This window comes from Athene noctua, chromosome 2, assembly GCF_965140245.1.
Source record: "Athene noctua chromosome 2, bAthNoc1.hap1.1, whole genome shotgun sequence".
In the NCBI taxonomy this organism is placed as follows: domain Eukaryota; kingdom Metazoa; phylum Chordata; class Aves; order Strigiformes; family Strigidae; genus Athene; species Athene noctua.
In genome coordinates this window covers 147,267,382-147,284,048 of record NC_134038.1, presented here as the reverse complement: position 1 = coordinate 147,284,048, position 16,667 = coordinate 147,267,382, and the positions used below count along the sequence as shown (strand labels likewise).

At 39.7% G+C, this 16,667-nt stretch overlaps 1 protein-coding gene across 3 annotated transcripts in view; it reads right to left on the bottom strand.

Annotated features, from left to right (window-relative positions):
- RBMS3 (RNA binding motif single stranded interacting protein 3) overlaps positions 1-16,667 on the bottom strand; it is a 448,215-nt gene that overhangs the window by 342,171 nt on the left and 89,377 nt on the right. For all 3 annotated transcript variants that reach the window (XM_074900571.1, XM_074900573.1, XM_074900572.1), the window contains exon 2: positions 8,935-9,104. In XM_074900571.1, coding sequence (XP_074756672.1) covers positions 8,935-9,104 — 170 coding nt within the window. The remainder of the gene's footprint in view (positions 1-8,934; positions 9,105-16,667) is intronic.

Genomic DNA, 16,667 nt, shown 5'->3' with positions numbered 1-16,667 from the left:
CGGGAGTACATGGAAATGCTGAACTGGGAAGCTGAAGTAAGGAAAGCATGTCTGTTTCCTTTTTTTATATATATGATCACCAGGCAGTAATAGCCATAAATGCTGCACTTATTACCTGTATTACACTGAAACAATAACATGGCTGTAATCCTGCAATAACTGGTATTTGAACAGACTGCTGTGCTACCATGAAGCTTATATGAGGCTAGGTGTCTGTTGGCAGAGAGCTTATTTCAGAATAGGACCTATATTTCCACATTGCTGTTACCTTCATTATTTTATTTGGAGTTGTCCCTAGAGCTGTGGCTAGTTACTTTCCAAGAGAACTCGATTCTAGAGGTCTCCACCTTCCCTAGAGCTCATGATGGGGACACAGAAAATATATGCTTGAAGAAAGAGAAAGCCTTTTCAGATCTCTGTCAGATCAACATCTTTAAAAAATTAGGCTGAAAACATTCCCTCATTCCTGACTCTGTGTTATGAGGCAGGCATAAAACCTCTGACGTAGTTGCAAAAATTCTAAGAAATTCCTTCTCTAGTGAGCATCTTTTAAAACAAAAATGAAAGACTTTTCAGTTTTTAACACAAATCTAGCAGCAGTTCTTGTCACACAAATAATTCCGGGAAGTTACCAAATACTTGGAATGAAGGACATTGCATGCTGCATAGCACAGAGCTCTTGTCCATGCTTGTTTGGAACAGTATGGGAAAGTCTAGCAGCTGAACACAATGACATTTTTGTTTACGTGCTGATAATATTCAATAGCTTTGCCACCAAAGTTAGTCTGCCATTTCCCCTTGTATAGAAATTACAGGCATTCTCTAAGGTTATTGCCATTAGCTCAAAGCAGTGCCCAGGTTATTCCTGGGGGCAGGGCAGGGGGGTGTGGGGGTATTAAGCATAGCTGGTGTTTCCTTCCAGCAAAGCTTTAGGACAATGTATTCCTCAAACAGATCAGAACATTATCTGCGTCATACCTTCTAGAGAAAGGTTACAGAAACATTTCAGCCACACAAATGTCAGAACATGAACAGTGTGTGTCCATCCTCTCCCAAAAGTTGGTGACTCTTAAGGAGTATAAACCTCATCCCAGTCAGAGAACTTGCTACTTCCTCCTCTGCTCTCTGCACATGCAATACAGCCATCAGTTCTGCTCTCCCTCTGCTACCATGAATTCTCAAAGCACAACAGATCAGAAATACCCACTGGACTTGACACCACAGAATTTAGGAGAACAAATGTGAAAAATGCACAGACAAATCTGAAAGATGTGGATGAGCTTCAAAACAGAATCACCAAACATAACCAAAACTTTCACTGCTACTATTCGCATTAAAAAACTCGCACGACTCAGTGGACAGCAGTAAAGGAACATTTGTCAAAGCACCAGCGCATCAATCGGCCTCCTCATTGAAAAGCAGAAACCAAACATCACTTTTACAGAATGCCTGGAGAAGCTGGAAAATTCAGACTGTCAAGACTCCCATGGGCAGAAAGGCCCTTCCACAAAGCAACACGCATGCTACAAAGCCAGACATTTGCCTGACAGACATTCATGGTGCAGAGCCTGTCTGTCCTTTGGACAGGTTTTGGCCATGAGCATTTTCAGTCTCTGAAATGCTTACATCAATAAGAGGATGATGGCCTCATGGATGGATGGTGACACTATGGACAAGCTGCACACAAAATATGCTGGAAAAGTGCAGAAAGAAAGAGGACAAGGAAAGCCTGGAAACATGAACATCTCTGAACAGGTCAGAAGCAACTCATTAAGTGTGTTTCCCCACTATCTCAGCATCCCTCCCGCACAGTAAGCAAAACAAGTGGCTGTTACAGTCATGCCCTTCACACCGCTACACAGAAGATTCAATACTTCTGTTATGAGCTCTCTGTTTTGTTGTGTGTTTTGTTTGTTTTTGTTTTTTTTTTTCCCAAGGACTTTAATTAAAATTCATCAGAAGAAATGTTTTCAGCAGCAGTGCCTAAGAACGCTGCCTCCTACCCTATCTTCCATTAAATCAGGTTCATCCAACTTGAAAGGAGATGAGAAACTCTCACTGGCATTCTGTCACACTCCAGTGAAAAGATGGGCACATTCAAAACAGAGAAGAGTGCAGGTGCTCATTTATTACTTTACGCAGATTATTTTTCTGCCTTTCTTCCTGACAATGGGAACGTTCACATCCCAGATGGAGCTCTCTGTAATGCTGTGGGCATTTGCTGACCTAGAGTTTTGTTTTCCCTGATAAAAGAGGCTAGGTAAGAAGAGGATTGGTTCATTGTCTACTGGGGCAACTTTAATGTTAGTTTTTAACAATGGAAGACATTTGGAGATTATTTTAATGGGGAATGAATAGACAAATAATTTTTTAATGATGATATCAGATAAAGGGAAAAAAAAAACCAACCGTGCACATCCATACCCACATTTACCACTGCAAAGACATAGTATTTATATAGCTGTGCAAAACTGCAAATCAACTGATTTCGGAAACCAAGATCTCTCACATGAAATACAAGTTCACTGCCTTGTACCATTTCAGGCCCAAAGAGCAATGCCACAATGTTACTAAAAGCATTAATAAGCACCATCACTGTGAAGAGGTCTTCAATGCAAGAATTAACAAATCATGTCTGTGTCATTAGGTTCCTCTGCTTTTACATCTACATTACACATTGTTAATGTTCACCATTTGGTTCCTGATCAAAGGCATTTTAACTTAAAACTATTAACCTGAAATTAATTTATTTTCCTTTTCTCACCCCTCCTAATAATCTTTTGGGAAAAGTCTGTCATATAAAGAACTTGAGAAGAATACAGATTTCTCCAAGCTAACCCATCAGTCTGTTTTTCTCTGGACTAAGGGACAGACACACTAACAAATGAGAGGAACAAATTCATGTAATTCCCTTACTGCTTTGAATTAGCATATTTAGTCCAGCAGAACACCCTTGCTGTGCTTGGCCCAACAGTACACACTTCTTGGGACTTTGCTTTCCTGATTTTACTTGGAGTAACAAAGAAAATCTGGAGGGTTTTGGAGGTTGTTTCCTTCCCCTCAAGCGTGGGCATTTCTTTGGTTCCCATGAAGACTGATCTCTTCAGCAGGTTTCAGAGCCATTCACAGTTCTCCTATTACCAGGATACACTGAACCAAAACATCCAGACAGATTTAAGCAGGAACTACTCTATATGATGCCACATGGTTCCTATATGAGCTAATCCCACTGAGTAAGCACTCCCACCTTCATGCCCTTTCAGTCTCTGCTATACCACAAAGCAATGGTGTCAGCTGATACCAGTTACAGGAGAGACATAGATTCTGTGGTTCTGTTTGAATTAATATTGAAGCCACAGTGCAAGTTGCTATAACATACACAAGGTTACAGAACACAGCAAATTCCTTCACATCTCCAAAGATTGCTTAAAAATACAGGATTAGACACAGGCTAACACTGTATCGCCACAGAAGTCTTAGTTTGGGTTTTGTCTTCACCAGGGCTGAGATAAGAACACCAGTTTACACTGGCTACCAATTTGGTCTGGCTTCATTGCGGAACAAAGGATTTACTCCAGGGATTCTTTTGGCCTTTTTGGTTTTGAGCTCACTATGAAGATTTTATTCTGGTTAACCTTTGTTTTATTTATAGTCCACAGTAATTATTTTCAATTAACATTTTAATGCAGAAGAAAAGGAGAGGAAGAGAACTTACTCTCCCCACACCTTCATTTCATCAGTTCTCATAATATGGACTTCTTGTTATTTTCACAAAAGAAAAGGAAAATAAAAACAGCCAGGAATGTCAAACTCTTGCTGCCTTAACACACAGCAGAAATGACCATCATGAACTTGCTATAAAGCTCAGCCTAATTGAAAATGTACTTGTTGCAGCTATTAACAAGAGACCCTATCCTGAAAGGTATCTTGAACCCTCTGAAACCTTGAACTCAGCAGTTTTCTGTGGGGGCAAAAGGAATGCACACAGTTCGTTTCAAAAATAGTCTAGGATTTAAGTAATGTGTGTATTTTCAATTAATAACCCCGGTTACATTATCCTTGAGTCTAGCCTTTTAGTAGGATCTGAACACTGGCAGCCTGAATCTTTATTCAGATGTTCCACAGGACAAAACCAAGGACGTTCAGAAGGAAATAAGCAAAAAAAAAAGTCTCACACGATGTCTTGTCAAGGAGACAGTCAGGATACCTTTAGAAAAAAATCAAACAAACACAAAAAAAGCAAATCAAAAAACACCCCCCAAAAGCAAACCCAAAACCTCAAGTAATGTGCACAAAATAAGGATCTAGAAGCTATTTAGAGAAAGCAACACTCACAACAATCATGAATCACATGATTCAATAGGGATTTCCCATACCTGGAAAACCATTTATCTGGGAGATTCTGTCTCATTTTTCTCAAGAGTCAGCCTGAGCAGCATTCAGCTCTTCAGGACTTTAAACTGTTGGTTTACGTCCTTTCATTTTACCCTGGACCACAAAGAATGCAAAACTTGAAGGGTGATAGGATAGCTAGTCCAAATAAGAACAAAGCAGATAGAAGTAGATTTTTGAAGGTACACTATAGACACAAGGGGAGAGGACTAAGTTAGGACAAAAATGTAAGTAATTTTAAACTATCAAACACCAGAAGTTTGAAGCAGCTTTCTTTCAGACTATATACTGGGCACAAAAAAATTCATGACTGAATCAAGACAGACAGAAATTATCTTTTGAATACATGCCAATGTCTTAATTGTGCAATGCACAATGTTTGTGGGTTTTGTTGTTTGTTGTGTTTTTTTCTTTTTTTAATTGAATATTGAGGGGGTTTAAGCCAATTTTTCAAAATGGAGGGGGGGGGAAGATATATTTTATCTCTGTTTTCCCAAATTCCCTTTCTCCTCTCCAAAACATTTTATCCTTTAAAAAATCTGGAGCATAAGTCTTCTTCAGTGAAGACATGTAAGAAAAGACAGACAGAAAAGACCAAAATCTTGAGACAGACAGTGAGTTTCTGAAATGAAGAATGCTTCAAAGTAATAACGGTCAAATGTTTAATTTGTGCTTCAGATTTCTTTCAATCAGTCTCCACTGGGATGTAGTTAGTGAGAATGGGATATGTCCAGTATACCAACAGGGGACTAAGCCATCTGTGTATGTTTTTGAGAGAATTTTGGAATTCTTCGGGATGAAATATAACACCACGCATGAAAATCAGAGTGACAGATTATTAATATTTCAAAGATAATAATTTATATTTTGCTTGTACAGTGACACACCATGCACATTTTTCTGTCTATAATCTATGATTTTACATCTTATGTTGATTATCTTTCCTTCTGATGAAAGGTTTTGACCGGGAAGGTACATACATAATGGTGTGTACCACTGCGGAAGCAGAGACTGTGTACCTCAGAAATAATAATGATGTGATATTTACTATTATTTTCATGAAATATTTAAAAATCAAAATTTTAAATGAATAAGTTCTTATGATCATTATGATCACAGATGGGTATAATGCCTCTTTTGTAAAAAACCTCAAGAAAGGTTAAGGGAGACCAAGGTCCATTTTTGGAAGTTCCTTTACTCAGTGTCTCTGAAAATCCAGAAGATGATACATATGTAAAAGAAAAACAGATTCTTGCTTTCTCAAAACTTTCCTATTCACTCATTTTCAGTGTGACATTTGTCAGAGTATTTGTACGAAGTCACAGAAGATAGAGTGCAACCTAATAGCTTCCTGTTGCAAAACAGAATTTGATGCAACTTTGCTGGATGCATGTTAAACCAAATAGTGAGGATCAGAACCACACAAAAAGAAAATCTTGCAGTAGCAATTTTATTTTTTTTTTTATTTACTCTGCTACTGTACAGCCTATGATGACTTGTTTTCCTTTAGTTGTATGAACAGTTTGACAGATTACTGTGACAAGGTTACTCTTAAATTGATAAAAGGTTTGATAGTGTCAGAACATTTGTCAGAAACGTCTGACATCACGTGTAATGGACTCTGCACTTCAAGCATCAATGGTACTCCAGTCCGCTGTTTTCTGTTTAGTGTGCGATAAACACGACCCAAAACCACAGCAGAAATACAGAAAAGCAGACAGGATTCACCAAAACAGCCCCATACTTTATCAAACAACTCTGATTAAAGGGTTTCTCTTCCATAACTCACCTGGTAAAATGCAGTTAAATAAAAAATGTTATACATCACTTAGATGGTGGCCTCCTTGGTGGAATAAACCTGGAAATGGTATGGGCTATGACAAACATACACAACCAAAAGTATTGCTAACATTCCCTGTTCTTCTGAGAGAGAAATACTGTGGGTTTAGAACATTATTCCTCAGACCTGCCAAATGTCAGACATTACAAGTGACAGTTGTACTGCTGGCAGCCTTGTCACATGCTAGAGCAGAGGAAATGGGTTCAGAAGGGCTCATTCTAGGCACTGGCAGCTAGCCTAGGGGAACCAGCGTCCTGGGCATAAGCTGGCTTTGGTGAATATCTCCCTTAAACGCAGCTCTCCAAAAACATTGTACTGCAAAATAATAATAATATGGTTTATGGGTTGGAATTCAGGTTTTCACCTCACATCTTGTAGCATATTACACTAATACTTCTATGCAGGAAGCCTAAAAGCCAGCACTTTCTGCTGTTTTGTGAATACCTGTTCACATAAAGTCTTTTAACGCATGGTGAGACATCAGCTATGTAAGCTAAGAGAGAGCTCTACAGAAGACAGTAATTTCTGAAGAGACAAATTTACGTCTTGCTCATATAGCAGCAGATTGGTGCTATACATACTGCCGGGGGGGGGGGGAGAAAAGAGAGAAGGAGGGATTTGGACCTTTAACCAACTCTACTATGTAACCATCTGCAAAGGTAAAGAAAATGACTTGCAATATATTACTTTACAAATCTACATGCTGCCATGAAAAATTCTTGTTTTTTTCAGATGTTTAAGTTTCCCTATATCACTTTTCCCTTTTGCTGTGATAAATACTTCTAATATTCTGAAAAAAAGACAGAACAACTATTTGGTTTCTCCTTACTTCCATTCAGCCAAAGGACAGAAAAATCAGCAAAATGAACGTCAGCATTTTTCTTAAAGAGCATCTGTTCACACAGGAACTCCATGATAGCAAGACAAAGCCCTCTAATCATAGACCAGATTAAATTTAGTGGTGCGCATTAAAAATTTTGCCACAGTGCCAAAAGGAAGCTCTCAGATACTTAATGTGCACTTCCCATACACAGACAAGGGGTAGGGATGTGCTCTCTGAACTTAATGATTCAAGTAGTGCAGCTCATACCACAGTCTCACACCATGACTGCAGCACTGAGCGCCAAAACCATGAGGCTCCTCTAGGAATAGTTAGTTCATTCCTGATCAGCTGAAAGAATTTGTCTGAACTTGGAAAGGTTTAGACTGCAAGAAGATGTATAGCAAAATAGCTTTCTGAACGTCAGCAGACTACAGTTAATTTATACCTACTGAGGATCTGGCCCTTGAACTGGGATTATCTGTGACTGTCACAAGTGAGAAGTGTCAATGAATGTAGTTTGTACAAACATCAGACAGGTACACTCGCAAGTGAGCTTGCATGAAATATGAAAAATCTTCAGCACACTGTACTCCTGTGAACAGTGAGCCAGTTCTACCTGTAGCAGCTCTAGTAGGAGAAAGCGAGAAAGTCACACAGAAGACTTTCAAGCTCACATAATTTTGCTAAAGTTCTGATATCATTTCATTAAGTCTGTTAGTTCCAGTCCTAGCAGGCATGTCCACATGAAGACAGAACAGGGAAGTCTTCCAGCACTTTTGGTCAAAATCAGGAAAGGTAGAATGACGTAAAATTGTAACATCCCATTAAATTGTTAACTCCTATTGCAAACTTCAAAACAACAGCCATTTGGACTGAAGCCAGTAGATCAGCCCCAGACTGTTTCTTACTTTCCCAAACTTCATGTATTGATCCCGATTTGAAAGGCTCATTTGTAACAAAAAATATCAGACGCTATTGTCTTTTGCAATAGACTATTCTATGGCAAAAGCACTGCAGTTCTGCATCACAAAAAGGGTGGATTTTTATTTTTCAAATCTCTTCATGTTCTTATTTCAACACAAAAAACATGTTAACCTACATTCCACCCAAGCGGTTTCTGGTTGGAATCTCAAACTGGATTATTCCCCTCCCACATGTCATCAATAGTAATCAAGACTCTGGAAATCCAATCAAGTTCTCATTTCTACTCATATTACCAATTATTCAGTCCAGTGAGGAGGGGTTAAAGAGCGCAACATTTTGGGAAACAGTTCTTTTGATGATGCACAAGGAGCAAAGAGCTCTCTTCTGCTGCCTCCCCAGTTTCAAAAAGAATAAAACAAAACTGATATTCATCAGTATAATATGCAAGCATGACTCAAGATAAACAGGGAGGTAGAAGGTGCATAATTAGATGTTAATTGGATGGCTACAAGGCCACCTTCAGCAGGTTTTATACTTTTCAATCTTTGAGCCCAGCAATGTGTGATACAGCAATCAAAAGATGGGATAAATGACTGAGGTGGGAACACCCATGTTTTGTTGTGCACCAAGTTGTGATTCACAGATCACTGTAACTATAAAATCTGTCATTAGGGAGGTTTTCTTGACAAGCAAATTCTCCTTTTAACATAAGAAAGAAATCAGATTAAAATAAACAGAAGGCACTACGAAGGCCCTCACCGCTCTATCCCCCAAAACTCATTACCAGAAGGTTTTCAACAGGCATTAATTACCTGTTCAAACTAAAGGAATAATGGTTAACCTTCAAGTGCAAGAGGCTCCTGATGTCTTTTTGTGGTCATACATAAGTGTAATCTGAAAGGCCAGCACGGACATTTTCCTACCCGAAGACACCAAGTATTTTAAGTGCACTTACGGCTGGCACAGCTTGATAAGGTCCTGGTCAGTGGTGCCGGGTGGAAGGCCTCGAATGTACAGGTTGGTTTTACTCAACTGCTCTCCGCTGCTGTTGTTGCTGCTGTTGTTGCTGCTGTTTGTGCTGGGGCTGGGAGGAGCCATGGGGTGGGGAGCTGGTGCATAGGACTGCTGGAAACAAAACAAAAAGGCTGTTACTGGAGAATAAAAGCATGGTGGACTCATGTGCTTTACCCAGCTAACTCCAGAGCTATGCACTGAGGGCATGCTTGACCTGCTCTCCCTGACCACTTCCAGTTGCCCGCTCCTACAGAGTGTGCACTCACCCTGAGCCAGCAATGCCTTTCAAAATGCAAAATGGGGCCAAGATGTTGGGTTTAGCCATGGCTATGAAGTGCATTATTTTTCTTTATTTTTAATGTGGAATTAAAGGAGCTAGATTATGAGTCTATTTTATCCTGATCACAAAATAAAGCTCTGAAATGACAGATACTCAGGAGTAAGTGGTATTAAAAAAAGAAGTTAAACAGTCTGCTTTAAGAATACTCTAAGACACAAATAAGTATATCTAGCCAAAGGTATGGAAGCTGATGCCAGAAGGCTAGTTAGTCTTTCTAAACATGAGCAGCATCCAGTACATGCACAATCAGGTGGCAGAGGGTTGGCTAGCCTGAAAGGGGGTGGGGGTGGGGGGGTGGGGAAATCAAAGCAGCCTGAAAAGACTCTGTCATTATGGACATCTTTTACAATAGAGAAATAGGGTTTGGAAAGCATGATCAGGCTAAGACCTCCTGCTCTCAAAACCTTACCCACTTCTGAACAACCACAAACCACGCACATCTGAGAAATATCACCTAGAAAGGGAGGCATTCTCATGGGGAAAACAATGCTCTTCCCTAACTCCCTGATAAACACATACTATGCAGAAGACACATGCGTGCTATAAACATCACCTAAGCACCTCTGATCTGGGTTAACAACAGGGAATTTAAGCTGTTGCAACCATCCCTGGCTCTCTGACCATCAGAGTATTTACTTGTAGAACAGAGTGCTTGTCAGGAGAATGGAGGAGTGGTTGGAAGGAGGAGGCCATGTCCTGTCACTGCTGTGACCAATGCAGAGAAGCTGAGATCTAGGGCAGATCTAGGGGAGCTGGGGGATGTGTCAGGCCAAGGCTCTGGCTGCACAGCTGAGGGAACTGGAGTCAGAGCTCCAGGAATGTAACTGCCTGCTGACCGGGGGAAATCCCGTTTCCACAAGCTGATCAGCATTTTCTGCTAGCAGTAAGCATGGTTAAAACAGCAGGTAAATGACAGGCCAACGCTAAGTTAACCACGATGATGGACTAATAAAAGCAAAACATCTGCAATTTTCATTATAGTAACAACGACACTTTAGTGACTTCTAATATGCTTGTTCTGCATTTAGTCCTAGAACAGAGAAAATATTTAAGTCTGTGAGTAATTCCAATCACGCTAATCACGCCCCTTTCATTCCAGTGACCCTATTTTAGTGCTTATTATTAAGCACACACTAAGCCAGAGCCATTTTTTAAATTAGCAGCTCTCAACTTTTTCAAACAAGTTCCTTTACTTAGAAGAACCAAAAAAAGTTGGAGAACATAAAGGGAACATCAGTGATAGGTGAAGCTCAGAGGCCTTGATGAAATACATAAAGCACCACACTTGGAGCAATGCCTTTCCTACTGCCTTCTCCTTCCTTCCTAGATTCTCCCATTTAAGCCAGGAGGGTGGGAACACACCATCAAGTGTCAGAACATTAGAATTCCTCTGCAATCTGGCTTGGATGTAATGTGACTCAAGTAGGACCCATTAAAAGGAAAAATCAGTTTAATAGACAGTGCAATCGCCATGCTAGCAAGTAATGACATTCACTCCCATCTACAGTAAAGAGAAAGGGCAATGAGCTTCCTTCCCCGAGTATCTGCATAGATACTTTTGCTGACAATCAAAATCACTTAATGCATACGGATCATATTTCTCTGCACACACATTTTATCACAGGTTAATCTCCACCCACCCGAGCTTCAATGTCATTCCCAGAAATAGAGAGCTGAAGCAGCAGCCCTGAGTACCAGCATGAGGAACTGGCCCTGACTGAGCCCCAGTGCTGTGGGCATGTCCTGGAAATCAGCTCCATGCCACAGCCATGGTGTGGCTGGGTAAAACTGCAGGCAACAGTAACCTCCAACAAACACACAGACTACATATATCTTAAAACATCCTGTCTGAAAGCATATTTAAATCTCTGGGCACTCCGGGCCCACGGTGGAGGTAGATGTGACTGTGTATAGCACATGTTTGGGTTTAGTATACCCAGAGCTCAGGAAATATCCTGTAGCAATCTTGCAGATTTTGAGTATTGGTAAAATTAAAAATTAAAAAAAAATTTTTAAAGGTCAAGGTAATGTTCTTACTGCTTTACCCCACACCTCCTAGTTTACCATACACACTGAATACACATTAAAAACATAAAGCAAGGACAGAATTTTCTGTAAGCCAATAAAGTGCTACGTACTTTAATTAATAATTGTTATTATTATATATGTCGTAGCAGGGGATAATGAGTAAATGGCCTATTCTCACACCAACCCAATAAGCAAGAAAAAAAAACAAGTGGAAATATACCTTTGAAACACAAAGAGCAATTTTCATTCTATTATAAGATCTTTATCCTCACACAGAGGAAAGCACTAGGGGCCTAATTCTAATTTAAGCTTAAGACATTTTATCCCTCTTGGCCAGCTGAAAGGGGACCTAGAAGTGAACATGAATTACATTTACACTGATTTTAAGGCCACAGCTACAAAAAAAAAAAGTTCTCAGTATACCCAGAGAATTAGGCCATGGGATAGGTGGTCTCTCCAGCAAGAGCTGCTCAGACAATAGGCACACACAAATACCCAGGTTCACAACAGCATCCTGGGAGATGATTTAAGGGTAGGCAGAGAGGCAGCCACAGTCCACTTTGGAGAATGTTGATCTTCTCAGACCAGCAAGCTCTGATGTATTCCAAACTCCCTTTGCTAATAAATCTTAACCACTGCAGCCCACAGTAATTTCCATGCATATCCAATACCCCAGAATACCATCCACAGAAAAATTACAAAATTGCCTGTACTAGGGCTGATGACATCTTCTGGCCCATTGCCAGACTAAAAGCTTCAGGTCAGAAGAAAGCTTTGAATTCTTGTTTCCTGAGCCGATGAGTGTATGGCTGATGGCAGAAGTATTCGTTTTGCCTCCAAATGAGCAAAGGGTCTGGTTTGTTAATCTCATGTAATAACTGGAGTGAAAGAAATGAATGGCAACCTGATGATGATCCCAGATATGGAGCACTTGCTACAGGATGGCCGATGACACTGGGGGGGGGGGCATTGCCTGGGGAGCCACCTGCACATCCAACAGAAGGAAATTTGTGCCTTGTTCTGATGTTGACCCCCTCTGAGTCTGGGGGCAAAGCACTTAACTTCTCTGCCACAAGAGTCATGAGAAGCCCTGCTTTCCACACTGGCTCAAAACACCCTGACACCAGCTGTAGAAGTCTGGGAAAGATGTTTTGCCAACACAGCCAAGCACAGGACCTGCAGCGCTAGAAAAAAAGTATTAGGCAAAATCTAAATGTTTTACTTCAAAAGGGAGCTGGAATTCAGAGCTGGCTTTGCCATTAATTTTTCAAATAACCAATGCAACCAACTCATTTTTCAATTCTCATGCTTCATTATTCAATGGGGAGTGTGGGGGGAATGAACTGGTTTGTAGATCATTCCAAGCAGCTTATTAATTTAGCATGGCTGGCTAATAGGATTTGTTTTCATCTTTGAAAAATGAATGAAATTTCTCCTTTTTTATTATTTAAAACTGAGAAATTAATGTTCTTAATTCTTATCCAGTCTCAGGAACACACCCTTGTGCTTAAATCCTACTGTTGAGCTCTCTGAAACAACGTGTCCCATGCAAGTGCACACAGCGAAGCATGAATAATGAGATGCCTTGGTCCTTCTTACTCAATAACCCAGAAATGCTGAACCAGAATCCTCTTGGTTACTAAATGAACACCACTCCTCCTTCCAACGTCCAACCTCCTCACACAAGAACAGTATTTATCTTCCCATGGCAACCTCAGTACTCTTATGTAGTTTTTCACTTGTTGCAAGTTTAGTCTAAAGTATTTTTCTTCCAAAGCAAAACACTACTTAAAAAGACAAATTTCAAATATTTTTCACATACAATTCCTTTTGGATGGGAATCACAGGTCCCAGATGCCAAGTTGTAGAGTCTGCTTTATTAGCAGCAGCTGGCTCCTTGGCAGGCTTCTGAGGCAGTCGGGCTTGTGGTTTTGGAGTGGCCTCAGAGCCTAGGATGCAGCTGGACAGCTATGCTAATGGACTAGCCAATTTGTTTGTATTCACCTTTGGCTATCCCAAATTTGTACATTTTTACGCACTTGAAAGTAAAGTCTTGGAAAAATTCCCCATTAACACCAATACGTTGACTTTTCCTATTGTAGTGCATATTTTATATTAAAAAAAATGAGTACAACACACGGTTCTGCATTAAAACATGCATTATTTAAGCAATTGTGAACAAACACTATCCATTTCACTCTGAACAGTGTTTTCCAGCTGCTAGATTCATCTCACTTAGAGCCCAATTGCTACACAATTCCCTTAGCTCCCGATTGAGAGAATAAAATAACACAAAGTAAATACAAATAAATCGTGCAAATATCAGTTTACAGCTCACACCAGCAAAACACTGTTCTCTCTACACCCTACTGTACAAAGGAGCAATTTCTGAGAGCTGGAGGGTTCTTACTGGCCAATTATAGTAATGATGAGAGGATGCCACCAACTTATCAGCCTGTTGATGGGATTTTGGAGCTGATTGAATGGCAAATCTCAATTTAAGCAAAAGACAATCATCACCGTTGAAGAGAAAACAGAGATAGGTACGGCAAAGATAATAAAAATAGTTAGATAAAAACCACAGCAACTCTTCCGCCTTTGGTTGGCTTCCTCAAGCCAAGGAGCAGCACCAAAAGGTAAGCTGTATTTCTTGTCCATAGCCAAGCGGAACAGAAAAGTGAATAAAAGATGCGACATTGAAACTGTCAACACAGAAACCCCGTGTAGTTTAGAAAGGCTGTAGTCAAGGGAGCTTGAGTCATAATTTTCTTCCTGAGTTTGTAGCACATTCGTTGGTTTTGCAGAATCCAGCCATGAATATTGTCTAGCTCCCATCCGGCTAATGAAGGCCTGGAAAACAGAGCTCCTCTTGGACACTTTCCTACACAGTCAGGTCTTTCCCTAGACATCTAACAGAAAACAAACACATGTAATAGTGCACATATTTTCTAACCTCTGCACAGTGACAAAGCTTCCTGGACTGTTTCTGTAGAAGCAACAACCCACCGCTTGGCAACGTTTTCCATTTGTAAAGGGATGGCATGTGAAAATTTAAGTAAACTCAGAAGATAAAGACAGAAAATAAGCTTCAAAGTCTGTTCCATCACAGTTCTTTCAATCAGGAAAACCAGACACACCTTAAGAGGATTTTGATTTCTCTGAATCCCTTCCAAGGCCTTTAAAAATGATTTGCTGGATACAAGAAAACTGGTGAGTCAGAGCTGCTGGGTTATGCTTTGTACTGCTACTACATCACTGTGCTACCCCAAGCAAGTCATCTAGATTCCTTATATCTCAAGTTTACCAATCTGTAACAATTCTTCCTTACCTTTTCAAAACTTACATAATGCTGTATGATTACTGGATGAAAGATGCTATTAAGAACTGCAACATTAATTAAAGATGGTATATTATTAAAATTTAACTTAACAACTAAAGTTATCCCTAATTCTTTTGCAGATAAAAGTGATTTCTGCATAAAATGATTTTGCTGCCTTGTACCTAAACTGAATAATTTTAAAGCTTTAATAAAATGCCAATCCAATTAGCTTTCTCATTAAAAATTATTTTTATTTTATTTAAAAACAAACTTAGAATTATTCAATCACAGTGCTCTCTTGCTCATGCTTCTTGTATACATGGAACTTTTTCTTTTCATTCCACTCCAGATGATATTTTTAGTCCAATAAGGAAAAGGTGTCATTGTGTTTTGCTTACCCTTTTCACACAGTCACTCGTGAAAAATGACAATTATGAAAAAAACCACCAACCAAAAACTAGTCCCCCAATAGGCATAGTAGTCATTCAACAGTCAGATTAAAATTAGGATTTGACAGGTCAGTAAAATACTTTGAGATCTTTGTTTCACACATAAAGCTGTTGACATTAGTAGGCTAAATACTCCTGGGACTTACAATTCCCTTGAACTTGGCACAAAGCACTAGAGGTCCATAAAGCATAAGCTCAGGCACAATTTGGCTCAATTTTCTCTGTTCTAGAATACATCTCTTCCAAATCATGACTGCCCAGCATTTTATAAGCACTTACAGATAGACAAGACATGGGAAGCAAAGCATCCACAGGAAGATGAGGTAGTCCTTTATTGGACAGTACCTACAAAGTAGGTCTCATTTTACACAGTTTTCTCCATTAAAACTAACCAACCAACAGACAATAGCAATTCACTCTTCTTGTCTATCTTTAAGAGCACTGAGAGTTTAGCAATCATTTGCCAGGGTGACATACACTAGAAGCCTGCAAATTTTCTCACTGATCACATGATCTATTTCCACCAAGATAAACCGAAATACATCAATCCATACATCACTCCATTTCCCACCATTACCAATGAGAAACTTCAAAAGCAAATTGATCACGTGGAAAGTAGCTTATTTTGAAGTTTAGATAAAGTGGATTAGAACACATCATTAGGAGAGACTGATGGTCATGTCCTCTGAGGATGAATGGGCCCCAGCAAAAAACAGTCCAAGACAAGGAGACAGCACAGAGATGAAGAGCATCATTTGCAGACTGAGAATGCCCCGGCCATCACTGCCCCCTGGACTTTGGTCACTAAATAGATGTAAGCTGCCGAGCTGCCATCTTCAGTCCTTTGCCCTCTTCTCCCTCTTCTCCCTACATGTTGCTATATCAAAGATAAAACTACTTATCCCCCACCTAAGCAGTTTGCTGTTTATCTGTGGACTGCCTCTTGCTCTGGACTAAACTATGGTAGCTTCCCTGAATTTAGGGCTTCTCACATCCAGACAGGAGAGTACAATTTAGTCCTTAGCACTAAAAAGCCAAAGACTAGGAATAAGAGCTGTGTCACCAAATAAATATTTTGCAGAGCGGAAAATAACCTTCACAGCCTTGTCTCCTCCCATTTATTTCATGGCAGGAGGCTTCCGTGACAGACCATTCCTGTGACATTATTTATTTCTCAGCAAGGGAGAAGAAGAATTCATTCTGTAGATAAAGTATTTTGGCACTTCGGCAAACTCGTAAACAATAACCTATATTCTTTGACATAAATTAGTGTTATTGCTTCATTATCCGATCCATTCATATTTTATTGATGTACTGAGTCTAAATGTGAACAGAATCTAGATCTTAAAAATACTAAATCTGGGCAATCTGGATGATAAAACATTGCAATTCCCCTAATAAGAATATTTTAGAGCACGGATCAAAATATGGCAGTAATTACTGCCTGTGATACAACAACTTTGTGGTAAAAAAATAGGGGGACAATAACAAATTTAAGCAGAAATTACTGTTTGTGTTTACATTTTCACATAGCCAAT